The sequence below is a fragment of the Rhinoraja longicauda genome, chromosome 17, assembly GCF_053455715.1.
Source record: "Rhinoraja longicauda isolate Sanriku21f chromosome 17, sRhiLon1.1, whole genome shotgun sequence".
NCBI lineage: Eukaryota > Metazoa > Chordata > Chondrichthyes > Rajiformes > Arhynchobatidae > Rhinoraja > Rhinoraja longicauda.
Window position 1 is genome coordinate 3,984,300 of NC_135969.1, and position 27,536 is coordinate 4,011,835.

Below are 27,536 nucleotides of genomic sequence, written 5' to 3' on the forward strand. Positions count from 1 at the left end.
ATTGAAAATGATCTAGAGGTAAGCTAAGGGTCACACGTCCTTGTTTAATTGGTACTCAGTTTTGCAGGTAGGCAAGTAACACTGAAAATGATTTTTATCCTAACTTACAACCTTTCTAGAGCTAAACATATTTTAAACCCCAAATTTATCCGTGAAAATTCAAACACAATTTTATTGGTTTTAAGGTATTAAAAAAAAACTTAAATACAATACCTTAAATACAAGATGTATAGATACCATACAAAACTAAACGGCACACTTTTGTGCAAGCGTAAAAAAACAAAAATTCAGATCTACAATGTTGTATGAAAGAATACAATTTTAATAACACAATCTACAAAGATTAGAAACAAAAATTGGTCAATTCCCATTCATTCAGAAACAAAGGTCGCTATATACAGGAAATGTTGTTGACACTTTCTTGAAACCAATTAACCAGACTTCAAAAATCAAGTTATTTTGATCTCTCTGCAGAAGTTTGGTATTGTTACAAATAAAAATAGAAAGTAGTCTGCAATCTTTCTTGTGAAATTTACATTGTGGTATTTTATAAAACACGTCTTTGCAAGCAAGTCATTTGTTACAGTCCCAGAAGTATTTTCGCATCTTCACTTTGAGCCATGAGAGCTTCACTAGCATATTTCTGCAACAGTTCCATTTTCTTCCGTCGTACAAGCGCCTCTTCAACCTGCAATGATGAAAATGAAAAAGGGTCATCAAAAAATTATCCAATACCCAAATATAATCCAAATTGAAAATTACATCAAGTGCTTAAAATGAAATGCTGTAAAGCAGAACAATTTGCCACTGTTGAAAGAGCGCAAGCAAAATTACACATGAAGCACTCGTGATTTATAATTACTCAAGAATGTCCTTTGGGCGACAACCCAGCATCTGACTCTCATTTTTAGAGCAGCAAATCGTTCCTAATTCTGAATAATTTAAAATAAGAAACATACAAAAGTGATAAAGGTCTTTGAGGGGGTACCTCTGGTTTAGAATGTCTTCACAATTCCCTTACCTCTTTCTGTGATGGTACAGGAACATGAGCTATAAATTTCTGCTGGTCCTCTTCCCCTTCCATCTGCTCCCCATCGTCTTCATCAGACTAAAGAACAAAATACAAATATATATTGATGTGATGGGGGGAAAAAACTGATCAGTCTTCCATGCATTATATAATTTATATATTTTAAAAACAGATCTTAAAGTATTGAGATAACAATCTCACTATTTTAGCTGGTGTAAAAGTCCCAGCGCGCTCAATTGCTCGCTGTACCCACTCCCCTGAGCATGGCCAAATCCTTGCAAATCTTTTCTGCACTTTTCCCCAGTTTTCGTATAGCTGGGTGGCCAAAACTGAAAGCAACACTCCAAATTGAAGCTTATACAACTGCAACACAAGTATGACTTTATAGCAATAAAAATGGATCAGTAATGACTAATTCTATCAGTTGTGCACAGCCAGAAATTGAAGCAGACAAATATTGGCACATGTGTCTCACCCCTTATTCAAATTACTTTATTCTCAGGATATGACGTTTGTTGCCGCCTCAATCTATACACAGCAGTGGAGCAAATATAATTTGTTGTACAATGTCAGGTGAATCTTATTTATATCGACAATTTATCTTGAATAGCATTCAGAAATTATATATTTGCTGTGCTTCTAGTGGCCAATGAGGTAGGAGATATGTGGAAATTTTGGATGCCCATAGGATAATTGCGGGCTCACCCACTGAATAGAACCTGCCTCCCAGTCCATGAAATCAATCTGCATTGTTCAAAATAAAATAGAGGAAAGCAGAGATTTGTTAAATGATGAGAGATTGAAAGATGTTTGTGTCCAGAGGTCCTGGGTATTCTTTTACATAAATCATTGAAAGCCAACATGCTCGTACAGAATACAATTAGGAAAGCAAATGCTATAGTGGACATCGTACGAGTATTTGAGTATGAGCAAAAATATCTTACAGTAATCATAATGGATCAAAATTAAATTGTACCTGCAAAATTGTGTACTGATCTAGTCTCTGTACCTTAGGAATGATATATTTGTAATAAAAGTGCAATGGAGGTGCCCTTGGTTGATTTCTTTGGTGGAGGATTGTCGATCCTTGGATAGGATTGTGCCTATACTGTCAGTAGAGTTTAGAAGAACAAGGGATCATCTCAATAAAACATACAACATTTTGTAAGGGCTTGACATCGCTTATACAAGGACGATATTGTTTCACCGTGCTGAGTGTCCAGAAATAAGAGTTTGGCCAGTCAAAACTGAGATAAGATAAAACACATACATCCAGAGTACTGAATCTTTAGAAGAGATCTGTTTAAGCACACATGCCTGAGTATTTCGTAGACTCGGATTGATAGTTTTCTGGATTAAAGAGAATTGAGGAAAAAGGGTTGGTACAAAAATGTGGCAAAAGATCAGCCATGCCCTTGTTGAATTGCCAACTTCTGCTTCTGTTAAGAAAATAAATGGTAGAACAGGCCATGCAGCTTCATAACTAACAAGATTGTGGTTGATCTTCCTCACATAATTTTCATGCCATCGGCTCATGGTCCTTGATGATCAAATAAGAATAAATAGATTTCAAATTTTGAATTAAATAGATGATCATGTCTCATTTTATTTTATCGTGTCGGTCAAGCACTTACCACCAAATTATAGATATTTACAGCACAAAAGGTCCCCAATTCAGTCTTTTGTTCAGAAAAAAAGTTAGTTAACCTCATCGCACCTTTTAGCTTTTGGTCTGTATTCCTGTACATTACAACTGAAGAAGTGACGTTGAAGGGTCTCGACCCCAAACGTCATCTATTCCTTTTCTCCAGAGATGCTGTCTGACCTGCTAAATTACTCCATCTTTTTTAGTCTATCTTCAGTTTATAACCAGCATCTACAGTTCCTTCCTATGCACAGTGTCTGTTACATGCACTGCAGTTATCTGAGCAGCTAGATCCCAGAAAATGTGAATGGATACTATTCCGATACAAATTTTTGAAATGCATTTACCTCATCCTCTTTCACTGCGTAGATATTTACTTCTTCCTCCTCCTCCTCCTCTTTAAAACCTTCATTTGTAAGCCGGGCCTCTTTATCTTCCTTCCACTTTTGCACAGCCTCTACTATAACTAAAATGGGGGAAAAAAATATGAAATATTCATAACACCTCCCAGATATTCAAACAATGCAAATTGTTTCCAAGTTGTTTGCCCTCGAGCAAGGTACAAATTCTCAGCTCGAGTTGCTTGTGTTTATGTCACGCACCTGTGCAACATGGAGATGACTACAACCAGCCAAAAGACTCATGGCTACCATGAGAGAATTGGAGACTTGCATGCAAGAGGCTCGAGGACCGATTTACCATTTCCAGAGGAGCCTACAAAGACCCCCAGGCACACACTAACAAGGTGGAGTTGAGGGGGCAGTTGGCAATGGCAGTCAATGACAGTACCACGAGAAATTTAACATCTCAGTTGTACAGCAAAGGTCTTTGAATGCATCTTCAAAATGCCACATCACATCAAGTGTATCACCAGCTTCATAAATTTCACGATGTACAATACCATTTCAAACTTGGATTGTTTTCTTTGGAGCTTCGGGGGATGAGGGGACCTGACAGAAATGTATTAAATTATCAGAGGCATGGCAGGGTGGACAATCACAACCTTTTTTTCCCAGGGAAGGAATGTCAAATACGAGAGTAGATTTAAGGTGAGAGGAGCAAAATTCAAAGGAGATACGCAGTGCAATTTTGTTTTATCACAGTGGTGGGTGCCTGGGTGGATATAGATGTGATAGTAGCATACAAGAGGCCTTTAGATTGGCACACGAGTATGTGAGGAATGGAGGGATGCTGATCATGTGCAGGCAAAAGGGATTTGTTCAATTTGGCAACATGCGTGGCACAAACATTGTGGGCCGAAGGGCCTGTTCTTGTGCTGTACTCTTCTATGTTCATTGCAGAGCACCGCTGGAAGCCTCACATTCACATAAGAGTCAACCCTGATCAAAAAGGCACTTAATGATATTCAGTGACACATTTCACCTTTCCACTGCAGGCAAAGGAGGCCCATGCTATAGGCAGAGGCACATCTGAAGTGAGCGAATGGTTACTATAGTCTGTGTCGAGAGACAGAATGGAATCACTTATTATAGGATCATCATCTATTAATCCTCATCAAATCCAACTCTTCACCCCATACCACAAATGCAAGGGTGACAATAGAATCAGTGCATAACGTTGGCACCTAATGCCCCCCATTGATGCGTAGATTCTGCTGAAATGCAAATGAGTCACAGAACAAAGACATTGTTTGCTCCCAGCAGAGCAGGCAATAATGGAGCTTATGGTTACAGTAACATGAAGATAAAATGTGATGCTTACAAAATATCCTATTTGCACTCAATATCCTGTGAAGAAGCTTATTACTGTTGTGAAGCCGCATGCTTACTCGAACTGCCGCATTCTGGTAAGAGCGAAACAACCTAGTTAACTCTCTTGAATTGGAGTATGACAGTGACCAGTCCTGTGGCATGACTGATTTTCTTTTGACTATTTCTATTTGCTAAGGTTGATGTTAAATTGGTTTAGATATCTGCATGCACAAGTAGCACGCCATGATGCCATGTTACAAATATGACCTGGCATCTGCTTGAAACATCCAGAGTTGGTGTGTGGTGAACAACGATATCTCGTATACAGCAGGGAGACCGGCTCTTTGGCCCAAATTCCCCATGCTGAACAAGCTGCCCCATCTGCAATAATCCCACAAGCTTGCATTTGGCCCATATATCCCTCTAAATCTTTCCTATCCATGTGCGTGTCCAAATGTCTTTCAAATGCTGCAGCCTGAAAGGAGCCTGATGTGTAAAATGTCATACCCAGAATGATCTTGCCACTTACTGGCCAGTGTTGTCTGCACACTATTATGCTTTATTGCATATTTCAATGGCATGCTTTCTTCTGAAACACACCATGGGAACTACACTCGTCCCCCTGCAGGACCTATACATCAGGAGGTGCAGATCCAGAGCAAGCAAGATCATGAGGGACCCCTGCCACCCCAGTAACGGACTGTTCCAGATGCTACGATCAGGCAAACGCCTCCGCTGTCACGCTGTGAAAACGGAGAGGATGAGACGGAGTTTCTTCCCACAGGCCATCAGGACTGTTAACTTTTATAACTCCAGACTAAATTTTTGTCTACACTATAGTAACTTATTAACTTTATTTATATGCTGTAACTGTAATTCTTTTTTGTGCACAATCCGCAGGCATTGCCACTTTCATTTCACTGCACATCGTGTATGTGTATGTGACAAATAAACTTGACTTGAGATAGAATTGTTCCAAGCAAACCAGCAGTGAACATGGCCACCTCTAGAGCATTTTCCCTGCACTTCCCTTCTGCTCCCGGCTGAACCCTAAAGAGATGCCTATTGCTGCATCCAGATTCTTTCAGAACCTCGGCAACACTGCCTCCAGAACGCAACTTTAAAGTCTAGAAATAACCAAACCTTTACTCCGCTGAAGCAATAAAGCTATGCAATCAGCCTCCAGTATGCATAGAATTTTTGTTCACCTTAAAGAGGGCAGGTGAACGTGTCCTTCCTACAACTAAACGCCACATTCTTAGTACATGTTACACACATGACATTTGTCAAAATGTTGAACTCCAAATTATTAGCATAACATGCTGTCATTGTCTGCCAACACAGTGCACTTCCAGCAGTTACAAACTTCCAACAGGGTAGCTTTAATGACGTGCTTCATGTGCAATCACACATTGCATCAATTTAACACTCGTAACAGTCGCACAATAAAGGTCAAAATAAAATCAGCCATGCCACAAAATTACCACGATTCAGGACGTTATGCTGGCAATCACACGTGGACTAATACAATTCTTTAAAATAACATTAACTTAAATTAATCTGATGAAAGCAAATCATTTACTTTTAAATGACATTTTGTATTCAGAAATAATTGTGCATTAGTCCACGAAGAAAGACTAAAATGCCAAGGCAGTAGACAGTACAGTGGTTGACAGAAGCAAGGTATCTAGTTTCAAACAAAACTATCATTTATCAATATTGCAGAAACTAGTGCGGTTTGCAACTTGATAGAGATGGAGAGCATCGTAAAAGATTTCCTCACTGTTCAAATCACAAACACATGACGATCCGTCATCAATTTAATCATATACCCATGATCACTGGCCATTTCCCACAGAATGAGTTACGCTAGCAGCTCACAAAATGGACATTGTTTGGGCAGATAAGTGGCTTCTCACTACACCACTTTGCTGTTAGAATCAGTGATTCACTTGGGTTTAAAATGAAACCCAGACTGCAGCCACCCTGGACATCACCCACATTTTTCAGTCTCTGCCATCACTACAAGTAGAAACATGTGGGCAACTCTAAAATAGAAGAAAGTCATTTTTGGAGGCATTCAGATTAGCAGGGTTTGCTACTGCTAAAGTGTATTTATAAATTACTGAGCCAACTTGATGAAAAATATGTAATCAGACTAAACACCCAACTGGACCTTAGAACATAGTCTGGTCGACTAGTTACGCTCTTGAGCAGTTCATCATCAATAGTAGTAATTAATGCCATCCATAAAGTTACAGTAAGAATGTTATCCTAATTTTGCCACCCAGCATTCTTGGTAACCTGCATTTTAGAAGGGAGAGGTTGGGGGCCGACCCCCCAATTAACCAGCATTCTTGGTTAACAACTGTCAAGTCCATCACGTGCTACATAACAGGTTTACTGCAACTCTGCAAACCAATGTCACTATCGCGATACAATATTAATAAATGATAGTTTTGTTTGAAACTAGATACCTTGCTTCTGTCAACCACTGTACCGTCCAATGCATCTTTAGAGTCATAGAATGATACAGTGTGGAAACAGGCCCTTCGGCCAACTTGCCCACACTGGCCAACATGTCCCAGCTACACTAGTTCCACCTGACTGCGCTTGGTCTATATCCCTCCAAACCTGTCCTATCCATGTACCTGTCTGTTTCTTAAACAATGGGATAGCCCCAGCCTCAACTACCTCCTCTGGCAGCTTGTTCCATACACCCACCACACTTTGTGTGAAACAGTTACCCCATGGATTCCTATTAAATCTTTTCCCCTTCACTTTGAACCTATGTCCTCTGGTCTATATCCCTCCAAACCTGTCCTATCCATGTACCTGTCTGTTTCTTAAACAATGGGATAGCCCCAGCCTCAACTACCTCCTCTGGCAGCTTGTTCCATACACCCACCACACTTTGTGTGAAACAGTTACCCCATGGATTCCTATTAAATCTTTTCCCCATCACTTTGAACCTATGTCCTCTGGTCCTCGATTCTCCTACTCTGGACAAGAGAGATAGAGACCCAGCCTACTCAACCTCTCCCTATAGCTCGCACCCTCTCGTCCTGGCAACATCCTCGTAAATCTTTTCTGAACCCTTTCATGCTTGACAATATCTTTCCTATAACATGGTGCCCAGAACTGAACACAATATTCTAAAAGCGGTCTCACCAACGTCTTGTATAACTGCACCATGACCTCTCAACTTCTTTACTCTATTACAGTTTCAAAAGAACAGATCAATGGAATTTTACCCCAAGAAAAAGACAACTGTTATTTTTTTAATTCTCATTTACTTTGGAAGTTGCAAGACCTATTTGGGGTCTGAATAATTGATTGTGGTTCAGGAACAATAATTGTAATAAAAGATGCACTGTGGCGGTCCCTGGTGGCGAGCCACGTGTGGTGCGACCCCTCTGCTCGGGCGGTGTGGTCATGGAACTTGGAATGGGGAGGAGTGGCATCTGGTAGTGGAGTTCCACGAGGAGTTGAACTGGTTGGGGGTTTGGGGAGCTGTATGGTGCTTGAGGAATAACGAAAACTTCACTTGACATGTGTCCCGCTTCATTGGCTTTGCTTGACCCTCGTGTCCCGCTTCATTAGTGACCCCGACGGTCCGAAATAGGTATTGTGGATGGCAATAATGGACACTGCCAGCGCTCGGCCCACCGTTGCCACCGACCAGGCCCAATAACAAGAGGTTGCACTTAAGCTGCCGGTCTTCTGGACCTCGCAGGCCCAGGTGTGGTTCCAGCAGGCAGAAGCTCAATTCCACATCCGCAGGATTACAGCCAACGACACCCGCTACTTCTATGTCGTCGGCGCGCTTGACCAGGAGACGGCCGCTCGATTGGTGCCTTACTTGCGCGAGCCACCAGCGGCCAGCAAATAGGAAGGGCTCAAGGCGCTGCTCCTCCGCACTGTCGGGCCCAGCCGCCTGGAGCGAGCGGCGTGGATCATCCACATGGGCGGGCTCGGCAACCGTAAGCCATTGGCCCTCATGAAATGCTCACGCACATGGACGGCCACCGGCCCTGCCCACGTTTGGAGTACGCCTTCCTAGAGCGGTTGCCCGACGACATCTGCCTACTCCTCTCAGGGGCGGGTTTTGATGACCCCCTGCAGCTAGCGGACAAGCTGTGGCTGGCCAGGCGACAGGGCGGAGGTTCGCTCGATCGTGGGCACAGCTGAGTTTCATGCTCCGGGAGAAGCTGGTATGAACAAGAAGTGGTGCTTCTACCATCAATGCTGGGGTTCCACAGCCCACCAATGCAGTTCGCCCTGTTCGTTTCCGGGAAATGCCGGGGCCTTCTGCCAGTAATCACCTCGGCGGTTGGCCAGATACACCACTTGTATGCACGGGACCGGCGCTCGGGACTACTTCCTGCGGTGCAATTGCTTTCAGTTGGCGCGAGGGGGCAATGCCTCGTCCACACTGGAAGTGATCTCCTTGCGCCCTGCTGCATCCGCCACGCCAATCCGCAACCCGGTGTCTGCAGTGGACAACATTTACGCCCAGATTTTGGGGGGCTTTCCTGAAATGGTGACTCCGCAATTCCACTTGGCCAGCCTGAAACATGGTGTGGGGCACCACATTCTTACTCCGGGACCACCGGTCCACGCCCATGCCCGCAGGCTGCCTCCCGACAAGCTCCAGATCGCCAAAGCTGAGTTTCGCAACATGGAGGCTATGGGAATTGTCCGGCGCTCGGATAGCCCATGGGCTTCCCCACTGCACATGGTACCGAAGGCCTCCGGGGTCTGGAGGCCTTGTGGCGACTATCGCCGCCTGAACGACGCCACCATCGCGGATCGCTATCCCATTCCCCACGTCCAGGACTTCTCCACCCATCTGGCTGGGGCTGTTCTTTTCGAAGGTCGACTTAACACCAGATTCCCGTGTGGCCGGAGGACGTGCCCAAAACGGCTATAATCACCCCCTTCGGGTTGTTTGAGTTCGGCCTTAAGAACGCCGCGCAGGCCTACCAACGCCTGATGGACACCGTGGGTCAGGGACTCGATTTCCTTTTCATTTACATGGACGATATCCTCGTGGCTAGTCGCTCTCGGCAAGAACATTGCGCCCACCACCGTTTGTTGTGCCAGCGCCTAAGCGAGCATGGTCTTGTCATCAACCCTGACAAATGCCAGTTCGGCCTCCGTGCCATCAACTTTCTGCGCCACCGCGTGCCACCGCCAATACGGTGCAGTTCCGCTCCCGGACAGGGTAGAGGCCATTCGCCAGTTTCCGCGGCCTTCCACAGTACGGGGCCTTCAGGAGTTTGTAGGGATGGACGCATCTTATCACCGATTTGTGCCGGCCGGCAAAGATAATGCAGCCGCTCTTTCAATTGCTAACTAGTGCGCACCAGTAAGCCAACAAGTGCTGTGGAATGACGATGCGGTGGCTGCTTTTGACGGGGCGCGGGAAGCGTTGGCTCGGGCGACGATGCTGGTGCATCCGCGGGTCGACGCCCCCACAGCCCGAACAGTGGATGCCTCGGACTGCGCGGTTGGCGGCGTGCTGGAGCAGTCACTCGACGGCGCATCATCCCCAGTCTAATGGGTTGGTGGAGCGGTTCCACCGCCATCTCAAGGCCGCTTTGAAGGCACGCCGAATGGATGGATGAGTTGCCGTGGGTTTTGCTGGGTATTCGACCGCACCGGAGGGGGATTTGGTTTCGTCCTCAGCCGAATTAGTCTATGGCGTTCCGCTCGCTGTTCCCGGGGAATTTATTCCGGCCGCTGGTGCATCCTGGGAGGATGGCTTTACTTGACACTCGTGTCCTGCTTTAGCACATTAAATATAATTATAAAGCACAGCAAGTGCATTAGTCAAGATGGATGAGTGGACTGGATTGTTCTGCGGATGTATGGACACAAAGGATTCTGTATGATAAATTTTATCTAAACATTTTTTAAGAGAGTGCTGTGTCCAGTCGATCTCCTTTTATTTCAATTGACATCAAGAAATTGTTGAGAGCACAATACAGTGATGGCTATGGCCTCACATAACATCAGCATGTACTGAAGAAACATTGGGTCTGTTGGCAAACTAGCTTCACTACATTTATACCACTGACATCTCGTGATACTTAAACAATGCTGATCTTTTCATCTCTCATGTCTTATCTCCACAGTGCACCTAAAAACAGGCTACTCATTTTTCACTTTAGCACGTCATTGGTAAATGTTGGCAGGGGTGGATGGGTTCAACTATTCTAAGAATCAGAAGAAGTGCCCAGGTACATCTGCCTATAAAAAGAAAATAAATCCAATCCACAATTGTCACTACAAAATTTAATCCGAATCATCAGTTAAAACGATCAAATCATCGCCTGTAAGTGTTATCAAGCAGCAGTTACTCAACTAATAACCTGTTCAATGTTTGCATTTGACAAGATTTGGTTCAAGATCTATCACAGCCTTGATCCAAATATGATCCAATACCAATTGAATATGAATACCAGAAGAGAGGTAAGAGTGACTGTCCTTGACATCAAGTTAACATTTGATTAAGATTGGCATTATGGAACCCAGGTAAAAATAAAGACAACAGCAATCATGGGGAAAATGCATCATTTACTGGACTCACAACTTGTACAAAAGATGATAGGTTTTAGTTGAGGAGCAATCATCGTTGTTCCAGATCACCACAACAAGGCTTCCTCAAGCCAGTTCATTAAACCAATCCATTTTCAGCTACTTCAATGATCTTCCACAAGATGATATTCACTAATGATTCTAAAATTTCAATTCCATTTCCAATTAATGAAAAAATGTAAAACAGAAAAATATTCGGGGAGGACAGAAAGGTGATTTTTGTACAATGCAAGTGCAAACCAATGACCATCTCCAACAATTTGATGGTAGACACTAAATGCTGGAGTAACTCAGAGGGTCAGGCAGCATCTCCAGGCGCTGGCACAACAAACGGAGGTGGGCGCAATGTTCTTGCCAAGAGCGACTAGCCACGAGGATATCGTCCATGTAAATGAAAAGGAAATTGAGTCCCCGACCCAAGGTGTCCATCAGGCGTTGGTAGGCCTGTACAATGTTGGCACCTACCGATAAGTGTTTGAGCACATCATTCAATGACTGATCTAACAATCATTTTCACACATGGAAGATATCATGTGGCATTTTGAAGACCTCCTTTATATCTTGCCCATCAAGATCCAAATACAGAACATAAAACAAATTTAATCCACCAACCCCCATGCATGCAAACACACGCTTCCAAGTCACAGCAACCTTTTCAATATGTATTCCAAAATGTTGCTTTAGGATTCGCTTGTGAAAACCAAGAGCTGCTAATCTAGTACACTGCAAAACATTTCCATTCCCCCCCTTTTGAACTTGTCATGGTCAACACATGGAAATCCATGCTGATAATCTAGCACGTGATTACAGAGATATTAACTGAACACATAACAAAGCTATCATAATCAAGATGCATCTTCTAACAAATGTCCTAGCTATACACAATTCCCCATATGCATATCCTATCAGTATGTACCATATTGTAGGCTCCATTGTTAAACAGGGATCTTATTTGTTCAGCTGATCGACTTTCGACAAAATTAGTTTGCCTAATTTGTCATGATGTCAATTTTATCTTGTGGGAAAATAACTGCATGCAAAACAAAATAGGGACTTAAAAAAACTTAACTGGCATTTCAAATTAATTATAATAATACACTAAATCCATGGCACTGAAAAAAGCCGGTGTGAAAATATTTAATTCCAAGAAATCATGGTGGGATGTTAGCCAATTAAATCTATTAGCTCCATTTACAATATTCGAAATGAACGTTAAAGAACGTTCAAGAGCCGATTAATTCTATCAATATGATGCCGTCTCCCCACATATACAAGGTTAATAATTGTCTCTTTAGTGTCTCTTTAGTTTTAATTACCTGTTTTCTCAAGCTCTTGTTCCAAGGGTAGAAGGACACCATCATCTTCATCTCTGTAGCCATAATAATCTGCATCAATGTCTTTCATCAGCTCCGCACGGGTTTTCCGTGGTGGGGCAGGTGCTTCAAGCAAACATAGAAGGGCATGGAATCATTAGGTAAAACACAAATAGACATGTTTCTGTATTTCTTATGCAAATTATATTACCCATACAAATATAATTTTAAAAATGTTTATCATTAACTTATTTTCCTATAAAATGCAGCGATATGTTTCCATAACAAGTGTCAAAATCTAAACGAATAATCGCCTGGAATTTGGGATGGGAACATTGACACAACAACTATAATGAAGGATTGAATCACAATGCAACTTTTATGTACATGCAGTCCCAGGAGAGGATATTCAAAAGCCGTCATGGGTGATTGTGCTCTTACATCAAGAACTGCCGATGCTTCACCCTTCATTGTAATAAGTGAACAGCCAACATCAGCTACTTGAATTATTTTGAAAGAATTTTTGCTGAATAAACAGCTATTGAATTCGATAGCTTAACAAGGATAAATTACCGCTCATCAACCTCTCTGGCCTCAAAGCAAAATTGAGCATACCTGAACTATCACACTCAATTATTTCAAAACTCCATACTTTAAAATTAGTTTTTAAAAAGATCATTTTCGGCTTTTGCCTTAATACCACAAGTACATCCAAATCTTTACATTGCACTGAAAAATGTTTAAGAATTTAGTTTTAAAATGAGTGCTTGTAACTTACTAATTTTCCATCCGAGAGATTAGCTGGTGAGCCTCCTTGGTATAACTTGAACCAATACTGATAAATGCACAAAGGTGCCATAGAAACCCAAAATAGACAGCTTTCTTTTGAGTTCCGCAGCAATCACTGTTGCTTTGCCATTGACTGTAAAGCAGTGTGCCTCAACAAACTGGTGTATTGCAGTGGAATACAAACACAGATTCCTAAAATAATATAATAGATTCCTAAAATAAGTCAACCCACAGTTGCCGGGCAAATTGGATTTCAGAGTACTCATAGCGATGTTCTTATAATCCTGATCATGGATAGCAACAAATTGGAGACCAGTGCATTTGGAAAATGTTTTCTCACGCGGTCTCTTAGTGAATAATTTTGTTAAAAGAAAGATTTTACAAAATGGTTACTTGTTTACCTGTGAAGAATCCCAATATTAAAATGGATAATCTGGACAGAATGTACGCTGTATTGAATTAATACATCTTACCCAGAGCATAAACCTTGTTGTGTTTGCGCAAAGTGAATATCTGAAGCAAAATGGCGCAAGGATACAAAGTGAAATAAGAATTGGGTTTAATAGCGTGAATCCTGTGAATGATTAAGCAGAGTGACAACATATGTAGGTGTAGGAAAATAACTGCAGATGCTGGTACAAATCGGAGGTATCACAAAATGCTGGAGTAACTCAGCGGGTCAGGCAGCATCTCAGGAGAGAAGGAATGGGTGGCGTTTCGGGTCGAGAGTCTCGACCCGAAACATCACCCATTCCTTCTCTCCTGAGATGCTGCCTGACCCGCTGAGTTACTCCAGCATTTTGTGACAACATATGTAGGCTTACAAATGAAAAAATTAAAATCTACACGGCACCAGGAATGATCAACATCCATAGAAATGTTCAACAGACCAATGTTTCCAAAGCACGAAGTGGAGAAAATGAAACTTATATTTTACATACGCTCTTTTTCAAACAGTTCTCTGACTCCTGGCAAATCTTTTGCTGCTCCAAAATATTTGTACCCTCTATTGCCTGGAACTTCTTTCCCCTCGTGATCCAACATCTTCGGTCCAATTCTCTAAATTAAAAAATAAAGGCTTATAAAATGTTCTGAACATTTTCAGGAATATTTCAAAAAACATTCTGGTACTTACTCCATAATCAGGACCTCCCAACTCCTTTATTCGGACTTCCCAGTGGCCTTTCTCTCGTAGCAACTTATTGATTTCATCGTTCAGATCGCGTATCCGAAATTCTCCCAAACCAGCTGTAAAAGAGAATATGTAACTCCATCACATCCATTTGTTTATTTTTAGTGGTGAATACCTAAAATTGGAAGCATTTTAGAAACTTACCATTTTGTATCTGTGCCACTTTTTTGGAAATTTCACTTATGATCTACAAAACAAAGATTTAGTTGTTTCATAGATGATAAATGAATATTATTTATATACATAAACATAAGCTTAAAAATGACATAATGGGGAGCAGGGGGAGAGAGGGATGGGGCAGAGAGGGGGGGGGAGAGGAGAGGGGGAGGGAGAGTAGGGGGGGGGAGAGTAGGGGGGAGGGAGAGTAGGGGGGAGGGAGAGTAGGGGGGAGGGAGAGTAGGGGGGAGGGAGAGTAGGGGGGAGGGAGAGTAGGGGGGAGGGAGAGTAGGGGGAGGGAGAGTAGGGGGAGGGAGAGTAGGGGGGAGGGAGAGTAGGGGGGAGGGAGAGTAGGGGGGAGGGAGAGTAGGGGGGAGGGAGAGTAGGGGGGAGGGAGAGTAGGGGGGAGGGAGAGTAGGGGGGAGGGAGAGTAGGGGGGAGGGAGAGTAGGGGGAGGGAGAGTAGGGGGAGGGAGAGTAGGGGGAGGGAGAGTAGGGGGAGGGAGAGTAGGGGGAGGGAGAGTAGGGGGAGGGAGAGTAGGGGGAGGGAGAGTAGGGGGAGGGAGAGTAGGGGGAGGGAGAGTAGGGGGAGGGAGAGTAGGGGGAGGGAGAGTAGGGGGAGGGAGAGTAGGGGGAAGGGAGAGTAGGGGGAAGGGAGAGTAGGGGGAAGGGAGAGTAGGGGGAAGGGAGAGTAGGGGGAGGGAGAGTATGGGGGGGAGAGTAGGGGGGGAGGGAAAGTAGGGGGGTAGAGTAGAGGAGGAGGGAGGAGGAGTGGGGGAGGGAGGAGGAGTGGGGGAGGATCAATCAATCAATTAAGTTATATAATCTTGCACTTAAGTTTAATATTTACTCTGCAGTTCCACCACTGATTTTCTGGCACTCTTGGTCCCAGAGCTTTGCTGCTTTATCCAGCTGACCAAGGAAATCGGCTGTGGGGATAGATGTGCTGGATCCAGCTGGGCTGGAGTTCCGGAGCCCCAGGTTGCAAATTCAACCCACCGATCGGCCGTGGAAGTCCCGATGAGGTCCAGATTGGCTGCCTTGCCCAGCCTAGGTGCCAAGGAAGTCGGCTATGGGGATAGATGTGTTGGCTCCAGCTGGGCTGGAGTTCCAGAGCCCCGGCCGCAGGTTGCAATTTTAACCCACTGATCGGCCGTGGAAGTCCCGTTGAGGTCGAGATTGGCTGCCTTGCCCAGCCTAGGTGCCACATTTTCGGGGAGACTTCCAGGGCGGGGGGATTTCTCGCGGAACCCCTAGCGACATCTAGCAGCCGAATTGACAAATTGCAATTAACGACTGTTTTGCGGAAAATTGAGAGGTGAAATCGGGATGGCAGAAATTAAATAAGAAAGCGGAAACTTTCCGCCAAATTCGGAAGGGTTGGGAGGGGTGCAATTATGAACTAACATTTGTTATTTGTTCCTTATCCACAATGACAAAAGCCAAGTATCATTGGTTCAATAGGATTTCTTTTCATTGATGTCCTTATGCTTTTTAATTTCATAATGATTGTTTTGCATTTATCGTAATTGTATCTTTGAGAAACACCTCCATCTTAAGGTGAAGGGTGCTTTGGGCAGTGCAAGAATCTCTTCCCCAGCACCCAATCCCATTCCACTCCTCCCTTCTGAAATTTAGTTTCAAAACAAATGTCTAAGCCAACTAAAAATGGTAAATATACAATAATAACGACATAATGGAATCAACATGTGGTTACGAAAATCACACAGCAGATTGTTGCGGCTGAGAGGTTTTCCAGAATCTTGGTTTAAACACAAGGTTTTACTAACTTGTCGCCTCCATTTCTCTGCTTTATGCAAATCGCTGCACTCTGATGCGAGGAATGGTCTCCTCTCCTACTGAAGAGACAGAAACAATAATCAGTGTTTAGTCCACACCAAAAGGAACCACAAAGCTTATTGAATACATTAAACCTACATTATTCCACAACAGCTAATCTTGAGGTTATGTATGTACGAATGTAGAATTAAAACTTAATTTGCTGGAAGAATTCTCTGTTAGCCTGGCATTATTCCACACTTCATCATGAGCATAATTAAACCACGTAATGTACTGAATAACCTGGCCAACAAGCCGCGTAGTTTTGCTTGCTCAATGTCTTCTAAATATATTATTTCAATTTATAGGTCCTAGATTAGCTTGTGTCTATTGAATTTCATACAAATGGTTATCTTTACTGCATCTCTACCAAAACTGAAATAAACAAACTGAAATTTCAAAAAAACACTCACTGACCTTAACTTTTCCGTCTTCCAGCTGCGCCTGGCGAAATCTCGCCAAGGCAGTCCTAAAAAATAAATATCATGAATTACTAATTCACCGCTCAAAAAACATTCTGGTACTTACTCCATAATCCATAAAATTAATAAGGATCTGCGTCACAATAGTAAGATGGTCGCCGGATCCAAGCGTGCGCAATTGGGGGGAGGGTTGCCATATTGAGATCGCCATCCGATTGGCTCTACCATCTCCCCCCCACGTGGGGTCCAGCACGGCCTGATTGGCTCCTGCTGCCCCCCCCCCCCCCCCCATTCACGTGGGGTCGATTGATTGGCTCCGACCTCCTGCTCGATGCCCGGTTGGTCGGTGTTCGGGGTCCCACTTGGGGGGCAGCGCCGCTGCCGCTCTGATTGGTCGCCGGCTCTTCCCGCTCAAAGCGCGCTGGTTGTTCGCCGGGGCTTCTTCCCGCCCAAAGCAACGGCCGTCGTTGTCGAGCTGCCACTGCAGGAGAGGCTTGGAACCAACGGGTCCACAGTTCGCTCTGGCCGCTCGGAGCCGGGGTGAGTGGCTTCCTCTCCCCTTTCCTCTTCCCCGGCCTGCAACGGTCCTCATTTGGGGGGAGGGTTGCCAGGCCCGCAGGAGACATTTGGACTGAACAGGTCCAGCTGGGGGAGGGTTGCCGGGCCCGCAGGAGAGGTTTGGACCCATCGGGTCCACGGTCATCTAGTCACTATTAAACTTGCAATGACGCTGATGCTAATTTCTAAATCTTAAAAATTCATGTCAATCTACAAATTAATATGCTTGCACTCTTCAACAGATTTAAAATCAACTTTATTCAAGAGAGACCTCAAGCGAGAGCTTGTATGTAAAAGCAAGTAAATATGAATGGAATGATTAAGTCCAGGTAGCTGAAGAAACAGATGAGCACAACAATTCTAATATCAACAAAATCAGCAAAACTTTGCGAGGAGCTATATTCCATTTTGATTTACCAAATTATATTGAGTTAATTTACTTACATTGCCTTCTCTGCATTTCGAGCCTGTACACACAGAAAAAACATACAAAAGTTATAATTTAGAAGAATGTTATACAAGTATTTCAATCTACTCGAATTTGCTGACAGAAGTTTAAAATGTGCAGCTACATGGCAATTATTGAAAAGACATTCCCACAAAAATATATTAACCCACTTCCCAATCTTCTAATTCACTAGAAGATACACCAGTAAAATTTTGTCTTTCACTGTCCTTAACGAACCCAGAATATGCTACTGGATTAGAGTAACAGAATGTAATCATAAAACTGGGAAGCAGTATTGAATCAAATAAGTTTAAAACTTTAAGATTCTGAAACTAGTTATGTTATTATCAAACCCTAAAAGATCGGTATATCTCCTGGAGTAATATTGTGCAAAAAATATTCCCTCCAAAATATCAATCTAGCAACTTTATGCTGACAAGCTTTGGGGTTAATTCACAGAATACACCAATTATATCAAACATGAAGGACACTGATATTTCCAAAAATATAATTATGTCACTTCAAGTTAACACTGTTGCAATTAACTGCAAGGTAGGTGCAGTATAGGAAGTAATTGGAGAGTGGAGAGGAGTGGTGTTTGGAGAATGAATGAATTTCTGAAAAAGAATAAATGGATAGCATAGGAGTTTATTTCTTAAAATGAAAGTATGAATAAATAATCAATTTATTTGTGCAATGTAGTTTCAAGATTCAAGATAGCTTTATTTGTCATCCAATATTGGACGAAATTCAGTCACCCACAGTCCAACAATAAAAGCATTAAATAGGCATTAAAATTACACAACCCCAAAAACACACAAAAAAAGAAACATCCATCAAAGAAACATCCATCACAGTGAGTCTCCTCCAGTCCTCTCCTCACTGTGATGGAAGGCCACAATGTCTTTCCCTTCTCCTGCCGTCTTCTCCCGCGGTCAGGTTGTTGTGGTCAATATGCCTAAAAAACGTGTCAAATTAATCAGAACAAGTACAAGTATCCCTGAAATGAAAGAATGCAAGAAATAGACATGACCTTGCACCAAAATTAAACTGTTATTCTTTCTACAGAAGTCACCTTACTTGATGAGTATTTCAAGCATTTTCATTGTTACTTAAGATTTCCTGGCATCTGCAATATTTTCCTTTCCACACATTATTGAAATTTTACTTCATAAACTTAAACTTTATCAGGCTTTGGTTACTTTAACATAAAACCTTTGGAAATAATTTAACTATAACCAAAATAGAAATTGAAAAATGAGGCAAAACGGGGATTATCCAAAGCCACATGTTTAAAATCATAATGTGTAGGAAGGAACTGCAGATGCTGGTTTACACCCATGATAGACACAAAATGCTGGAGTAACTCTAGGTGCAGAATAGACAATAGGTGCAGGAATAGGCCATTCAGCCCTTCGAGCCAGCACCACCATTCAATGTGATCATGGCTGATCATTCTCAATCAGTACCCCGTTCCTGCCTTCTCCCCATACCCACTGACTCCGCTATCCTTAAGAGCTCTATCTAGCTCGCTCTTGAATGCATTCAGAGAATTGGCCTCCACTGCCTTCCGAGGCAGAAAATTCCACAGATTTACAACTCTCTGACTCTCTCGACCCGAAACCTCACCCATTCCTTCTCTCCAGAGATGCTGCCTGTCCCGCAGAGTCACTCCAGCATTTTGTGTCTATCTTCTGTTTGAAATAATCGTAGGTTTATGGAAACAGAAGAGCAGAGGGTCTAAAGAGAGACGGACCCCTTCTCTCCGAACACAGATTCATGACAACGTGAAGACACAAGAAGCAGTGGAGAAACTCAGCATCTCTGGCGCAGAAAGACTCCAGAGTCTGAAGCTGCCTGTCCCGCTGAGTTACTCCAGCATGTGGTATCTATCTTCGGTTTAAACCAGCGCCTGCAGTTCCTTTCCTTTTAATTACAGGGTGGACACGTACCATTGTGAAGCTGGGTCTCTAGGTCTGGGTCTCTCACGCCTCGGTGCAGCCGCGACTCCCACAACAACAGCGGCGGCGGATCAGGAAGCGGGGCCGCGGGGTCGAATGTCAGGGTTCGGGGGGCGGGGCAACAAGGACGGCGCTGATTGGACGGCGGCGCCGGGATCGCGCAGCCGCCGGGGACACGTGATGCACCAGTTGGCGCGCGCCCAACTGTGCCGGAGCGAAGGAAGCGCGCGGCCAACGGTCCCGAGGTGAGCGGGAGCGCGCGGCCAACGGTCCCGGGGTGAGGGGGAGAGCGCGGCCAACGGTCCCGGGGTGAGGGGGAGAGCGCGGCCAACGGTCCCGAGGTGAGCGGGAGCGCGCGTCACCAACCGTCCCGGGGTGAGCGGGAGCGCGCGCCACCAACGGTCCCGGGGTGAGGGGGAAGCGCGCGTCACCAACGGTCACAGGGCCGAGCGGGAGCGCGCGTCACCAACGGTCCCGGGATGAGCGGGACTGCGCGTCACCAACGGTCCCGAGGCGGGGCGGGAGCGCGCGGCCTACGGTCCCAGGGTGAGCGGGAGCGCGCGTCACCAACGGTCCCGGGGTGAGCGGGAGCGCGCGTCACCAACGGTATGTATTGAAATCGGTGTTATATTTTTTAAGTTATTCACATTTAAAAGTTTAAATCTATCTCCTAGGGAGGGAGGATAAGGGGTGGTTGAGGGGGATGTAGTGGGGGGGGAAGGGGAGGGGATGAGGGGAGAGATGGGGGGGGGGGGGGGGGAGGAGAGGGTGCTGTGCCAATGTGCAGGAGAGGTTTGGGCCCAACGAGTCCCCTTGGTCGAGTATGTAATAATAACAATAGGTGCGATTGTGTTCCAGGCTGATCTCACTACCTCCAGGTCCTGCTGCTGCACATGAGCCGCCCATAGACACAAAATGTTGGAATAACTCAGCGGGACAAGCAGCCTCTCCGGAGAGAAGGAATGGGTGATGTTTCGGGTCGAGACCCTTCAGACCGAGTCAGAGGAGAGGGAAATGAGAGATATAGACGGTGATGTAGAGAGAGATATAGAACAAATGAATGAAAGATATGCAAAACTGTAAAGGATGATCAAGGAAACGATCCATTGTTGGCCGTGGGAAAGGTGAAAACGAGTTATACAGACAATGAAACTCAGCAGGACGACAGTAGAAGCTCTACATGGAGATAGACACAAAATGCTGGAGTAACTCAGCGGGTCAGGCAGCATCTCTGGAGAGATGGAATGGGTGACGTTTTGGGTCGAGACCCTTCTTCAGATTTCAGACCTCCCCCTCTACTTGAAGACATTACTTGTGGGAAATTAAGGAATTTATTCACGAGAAAATGTATGCTTTTGCTTTTTGGGAAGACTTGTAAGGCTACGGTATGTATAATGAATAGGACCTAAGAAAGTACTGTGGAAGACGGGATCTGTTGTAAAACATAGAAAATAGGTGCAGGAGGAGGCCATTCGGCCCTTAGCGCCAGCACCACCATTCATTGTGATCATGGCTGATCACCCACAATCAGTAACCTGTGCCCAACTGTCCAAGGTTCATTGTACATGTCCAAGGTTCATTGAAGGTTGCAGCAGAGGTAGACTAGGTACTTAACATAGAAAATAGGTGCAGGAGTAGGCCCTTCGAGCCCGCACTGCCATTCAATATGATCATGGCTGTTCATACAAAATCAGTACCCCGTTCCTGCTTTTTCCCCATATCTCTTGGTTCCGTTAGCCCTAAGAGCTAAATCGAACTCTCTTCAAAACGTCCAGTGAATTGGCCTCCACTGCCTTCTGTGGCAGAGAAGTCCACAGATTCAGAACTCTGGGTGAAAAAAAAAATCCTCATCTCAGTCCTAAATGGCCTACCCCTTATTCTTAAACTGTGACCCCTGGTTCTGGACTCCCCCATCATCGGGAACATTTTTCCTGCATCTAGCCTGTCCAACCCCTTAAGGATTTTGTATGTTTCTATAAGATCCCATTTCATCCTTCTAAACTCCAATGAATACAATCCCAGTCGACCCATTCTTTCATCATATGTCAGTTCTGTCATCCTGGGAATTAACCTGGTGAACCTACGCTGCACTCCCTCAATAGCAGGAATGTCCTTCCTCAACTGCAGTAGGACCTTGATCCTAAACTCAAATCCTCTCACAATGAAGGCCAACATGCCATTAGCTTTCTTCACTGCCTGCTGTACCTGCATGCTTACTTTCAGTGATTGATCGACAAGGACACTCATGTCTCGTTGCACATTCCCTTTTCCTAATCTGACACCATTCAGATACCATTCATTGAGTCTGAAGAAGGGTCTCGTCCCGAAACATCACCCATTCCTTCTCTCCAGAGATGCTGCCTGTCCCGCTGAATTACTCCAACTTTTTGTGTCTTAACATAATAATCTGCTTTCCTGTTCTTGCCAAAGTGGATAACCTCACATTTATCTGCATTATACTGCATCTGCCAAGCATCTGCACACTCACCCAACCTATCCAAGTCACCCTGCAGCCTCATATCATCCTCCTCGCAGCTCACACTGCCACCCAGCTTTGTTTCATCCGCAAACTTGAAGATGTTACATTTAATTCCCTCGTCTAAATCGTTAATATATATTGTAAATAACTGAAGTCCCAGCACTGAGCCTTGCGCCCCCCAGAAGGATATGGAATATCTGATTAGCTAGAATGTAGAATATAAGAGTAAGGAAGTTGGTACAATAAGAAGGATGTCGACCCAAAACATCACCTATTCCTTTTCTGCAGAGATTCTGTCTGAAGTGCTGTTACTCCAGCATTTTATGTCTGTTCTATATAAAATATTAGTTAGGCTACATCAGGAATGCTGTGTTCTTGTCCCTACATTATAGAAAGGAAATGATATGCTGGGAATTGATAGGTATAGAGCATTTCAGCTGGATAAACTGTGTTTGCTCGTCTTTGTAACAGAAAAGGCTGAATAAAACCTGATGAAGCTATACACATTTGTGAGGAACATAGGTAGGAATAGATAGTGATAAACCCTTTTCCTGACGAAAGTTGTCTTTAAACAGAGAGCCAGAAGATAGACACAAAATGCTGGAGTAACTCAGCGGGTGAGGCAGAATCCCTGGAGGCACAAAATGCTGGAGTAACTGCATGATTATTGATAAGGTAAATATGAATATTTATTTTCTATGGCTAAAACAGACTGTGGTAAGCAGACTTAATATTGAACAGACCTGATATTATGGGTGGGGTGGTGGTGTAAATCTTTATGCAACAGGTTTTCATCTTCAATTCTTTGTCTGAAGAGTATTGGAAGCAAAGTCATTCTCTAAAGAGAAGTGAATACATTTATGAGAGGGGCGCTGTTCAGAAAAACATTTCACTTGACTAGTTACATAGTTCTTTCAAAGATTCAGCATAGATGCCTTCTCTTATTTAATATAAATCTCTGAGGTAACCAGAGATTGCTATAAGAATTGAAGATGAATAGCTATTTACAATTAGACTCCTGGTGGGACAAGATGTGTAGATGTTTTAATTTGCCATGTTATTGTGAAATTTGTAAAACAGTGTTGAAATGCATTCCTTCTTAATGAGCCTGATATCGGGAGATGACACAGGCTACCAGCAGGAATGCTAGAGTAAGAATGAAGTCTGCGCAGCTGCCGTTTGTCAGTCTTGGAACGGCAGTACTTGTGTTTAACTTCAAACACTTTATAGTGTATATGCTTTATAGATGGCAATCTTTTTCAACTTTGTTTTATAACACTCTTTAGTTATTCATTTGCCTGATGAAACTGATGCTGGTAAAGCCAGCATTTACTGCGTGCCTCTCATTACTCTTGAGAAGGCGATGGTGAACCATCTTCTTGAACACCATTTATGAAAAGTTGAAAAAATATTGCACTGAAATTTTATACATGCGTAAACAAATTAAATATATTTGCATTCGAACAAAATCTGATGACTGAAAAACCAAGGGAAAGCATGCCTAATGAAATCTATTATACCTCAATGAAAAATGGTGATAATCTTTCATAAGTTATCAGAATTGCAAAAACATTAATTATTTTAGATCACAGTGGGTTTCTTCATTTTAATCTGAAAACAGTTATTTTCAGAGATTGTCACGGAATTTTTATTTATGATGTAAATTATAAGAGAATTAAACATGAATAGAGTTTATTTAGTTTTTACGTGGATTGTTATGTGTAGATTTATGAGCATTCTTAGAAATGAGGCATTCAGCAAAGATTCTAAAGCAGAAAAGGAATTTGAAGTGGAACGTTGAAAGTGGCAGATAGACACAAAAAGCTGGAGTAACTCAGCAGGACAGGCAGCATCTCTAGCGAGAAGGAATGGGTGATGTTTCGGGTCGAGACCCTTCTTCGGACTAGTTAGGGAAAAGGGAACGAGAGATATAGACGGTGATGTTGAGAGATAAAGAACAATGAATGCAAGATATGCAAAAAAGTAACGATGATAAAGGAAACAGGCCATTGTTAGCTGTTTGTTGGGTTATCATCGTTTACTTTCTTGCATATCTTTAATTCATTGTTCTTTATCTATCTACATCATCGTCTATATCTCTCAATTCCCTTTTCCCTAACTAGTCTGAAGACGGGTCTTGACCCAAAACGTCACCCATTCCTTCTCTCCAGAGATACTGCCTGTCCCACTAAGTTACTCCAGCTCTTTGTGTTTACGATTTAAACCAGCATCTGCATTCATTCCTACACATTGAAGGTGGCAGTATTTTTCTTGCTAGAGAGAATTAGTGTTGAAAAGAGGATTCCTGGAGAAACAAGGACAAAATCTGTTTGGTTAGTGCAAATAAGAAATCAAGTTGCTATTGCACTACTGGGTTTATCGTATAGGCACTGCCAAATGAGAAGGCTACACCATTATCAGAAATTACAGAGAAATGCAAAAAGAACAGTGGGTGGGTGAGGAAAGAGATATCAATTTTATGCTTTTATAGAATGGAAGAAGAGTGATATAAAGGGCAGAATAATTTTTTTCGATATATGCATTAATGAGGAAAGAGGCATTGGGGAATGAGGTTTGCTAGTGCAGTGAGTTTCAGTGGAGAGCATAAAAGGAACAGATGATAATTATAACATTTAGAATAGTTATCAAAATATACAGAACCACTCTAGACTAAATATATGTGGAAAAACATTTTTACTAGGTTGAGAAGCTGAGCCAAATGAAATAGAATTGGACGGGCAGTCAAATCTGTAACTAAACAATGGGAATCCAGGTGCATTCCCACCAGGGGGAAAGGTTGGGAGACAAAAGCCAAAATTCTGTGCACAATGAAAAAGAGACAGAGAGAAATAAAGCAACAAAAAGAGTTTGTTTGATAGTTAGTTGTCAGGTTGATAATATAAGTGAAAGCCAGCTGAATATAGAAAGCTCAGAGAAACGAAAGATAACATTTGAAGGAAGAAATCAGTTGACAGTAAACTGGGTGGTAACATAAAAAGGAATCCAAAATCTTTTACAAAAACTGCAAATGGATACGTTAGAATGGTGGAGTCAATTAGAAACCAAAATGAAAATTATTTATGGATACAGAGAGCATGCTTAAGATACTAAATAAGAGCGTGATGAGAGGGAAAAAAACAATGTCAGTTTTAAATTAGTTTGAAGATAAATAGATGACCATTCCTTACCTCCCTATTTGAGCAATATCTTTATGAAAAATCAATGACATGGTGATATTCTGATATCTAGAGCTCGAGCAAAAATAGCTGAATAAGATTATGCTTGTTCATACATATTAAACGTATTAGGAAAGAATTGATGATAGAACCAGTCAGAAAACTAATCATGCTCCAAGAATAGCTGCATAACAACATTCATAAACGCGAATGATCTTCATTCCCAACGACAAGCAATGAGACTGAAGGGTGTAACCAACATGGCAGTAGCTTAATCCTTTTGAATTAATTTTAATAATTAATTGGTGTACATGGTCTTTACGTAGAAAAACAAAATATATCTATTATTATACTACTGATATACAAACGTATTCATCGTGGTATGAACGACAAAACCTGCCACTCTTACAGATCAAATGTTTTATAGAGATATTTTCATATCAAGTATTTTGTGAACACTAACAAGGCAGCACAATGAATGGAATGGGCTTGGGGCATATTGTGAGATTGAGGAACTTCTGTATATAAGTCCAACGATTACTGAAGATGAGAGCAAACGTAGCTAAGGAATGCAAATCAGAATTAAATACAGGCAAAGAGAAAGTCTGGTACTAAATAACTAGCCATCTCTAGGCTTATTGGTTCTGCTGCTCATTTGGGCAAATAACAAGCATGGTGGTAAAATATTCAAGGCCAACTCTCAACAAAGAGCATTGTTTGTACAACAATGTATCATAGGACGTAACAATCCTTAATGGCACACTAACTCACGTATACCATCAATTTTATTTTGGCTAATATAGAAACTGACAGTAGAATTCAAAGTTGCTGCTATAGTACTAATTGCAATAATTTCTGAATTTTGTAGATTTGTTGAAATAAGTTTGGCTGAAGGAAGGGAAATATCCTACACCTTTTGTGCTTTGTATCAGAAGAAAAAATGTTTGTAATTTACTATTTAGATAGTTAATTTACGTCAATTATCAATGTTTTCATTGCTGTTGTGTGACAGTAATTAATGCAATTATTTTTCAGATTGGCACTTCAAAAATGTAATCAGTTATCAAACAAGACAAGACAAAATGGCACCTTCATTGTGTTTTTTTGTAAATTAGATATTTCACAATGTGAACATTTGAGACACCAGATGGTTCTGTAAAATGCCTGTATTAACTTGGCAGCTGTTGTATAAATAACCATAGACTCATGATCTTTTTATAAAGATTTATGTGGACAATATGATATGTTGACTGTTTTATTGTAGATGCTGGAGCCTTTGAATTAAAAACCACTAGGAGGAACTCAGCGGGTCAGACAGCATCTTTGGAGGTGAAATGAACATTCGGTTTAGGCTACCTAGGTGAAATATGAGGTGCTGTTCTTCTAGCTTATGTGTGGCCTCATTCTGGCTGTGGAGGACAGATGGGCCAATATGAGAATGGGAAGTAGTATTAAATAGGAAGCAATGGGGAAATTCCTTTAGCATAAATCACACATGTACGAGTCACTATATTTTGGCGCCATTTACAAAATATTCAAAGCCTGGGTCCACATGCTTGATGTACTGGAGTAGCTCCTGATCGAGTTAAGCCCCAGGCTGCCGCAGGGCCTTCTCCATCGCCCTCGACTGGCACAGCCCGCAAACCAATATCCCTCTCCTCGTCCGAACACCTTTGTGTCCTCGGGGCACTGGAGGCAATTATTGGTCCCTCTCCTACCGGCCCACTCCTCATGTCCATCGTTGCTAACGTCTCCCTCCTCCTCAAATCTCCAGCCTTTGGGGCCGAGCTCAGCACTATCCGAGCTCCCCAGCGGCTGCGGCCCGCCGGGTCTTTCTTCACAGTGTCAAGCTGGGCCTGCCATCGCACATGGCTGTAGGGGCTCAGCAGCATCCCTCTACATGCTGCTGGTCCCTGCAGCCCGCCAGGTCCTCATCACCTGCCGGGACTCCTGGTCCCTTACTCTAAATTATACCTCAACAATGAAAGGTTTTGGTCAGATTTTAAAAAAAATAGAGTTAATGGGTAGTTTGCTTCCTGGCACAGGTGATCACAAATTTGATTTTTAAGCTGTCACTTGAATGAACTGAGTTATTATTTCTGGATCAGCTGACATACCATTCTATCAGAGTTATTTCTTGGTTCATTGAGAAGACATTATTCGGTACAACTAACTTGCAATATTTCTTGTGTTCATTAAAGAGAACATTTCTAA

General features: G+C 43.0%; 1 protein-coding gene and 1 long non-coding RNA gene across 4 annotated transcripts; one reads left to right on the top strand and one right to left on the bottom strand.

The window, feature by feature from the left end:
- Nucleotides 1-270: 270 nt before the first annotated feature.
- isy1 (ISY1 spliceosome associated protein) lies at nucleotides 271-19,770 on the bottom strand. The gene is made up of 11 exons (XM_078413963.1): nucleotides 19,659-19,770; nucleotides 17,703-17,725; nucleotides 16,696-16,747; nucleotides 16,230-16,295; nucleotides 14,429-14,471; nucleotides 14,228-14,340; nucleotides 14,034-14,151; nucleotides 12,307-12,429; nucleotides 3,023-3,141; nucleotides 1,022-1,108; nucleotides 271-688 (listed from the first exon to the last, which is right to left on the bottom strand). Exons 1-11 carry the CDS (start codon nucleotides 19,659-19,661, stop codon nucleotides 581-583), a joined length of 855 nt encoding a protein of 284 aa, XP_078270089.1. The 5' UTR covers nucleotides 19,662-19,770; the 3' UTR covers nucleotides 271-580.
- Nucleotides 19,771-19,776: 6 nt separating this feature from the next.
- Nucleotides 19,777-26,550, top strand: LOC144601697 (uncharacterized). Of its 3 annotated transcripts, none has more exons than XR_013548357.1 (4): nucleotides 19,840-19,912; nucleotides 20,526-21,052; nucleotides 22,722-22,821; nucleotides 26,358-26,550. It is a non-coding gene; the product is annotated as an uncharacterized LOC144601697 (long non-coding RNA). The 3 variants fall into 3 exon arrangements; XR_013548358.1 differs by lacking the exon at nucleotides 19,840-19,912 and adding an exon at nucleotides 19,957-20,008; XR_013548359.1 differs by lacking the exon at nucleotides 20,526-21,052 and having other exon boundaries at nucleotides 19,777-19,912.
- Nucleotides 26,551-27,536: the final 986 nt, after the last annotated feature.

Coding starts and splice junctions, on each gene's coding strand:
- isy1 (XM_078413963.1), bottom strand. Junction 16,296..16,695: donor TGGAAGACGGAAAAGTTAAG/GTCAGTGAGTGT, acceptor TCTCTTCAGTAG/GAGAGGAGACCATTCCTCGC. Junction 3,142..12,306: donor ACAAGAGCTTGAGAAAACAG/GTAATTAAAACT, acceptor CCCCCATTTTAG/TTATAGTAGAGGCTGTGCAA.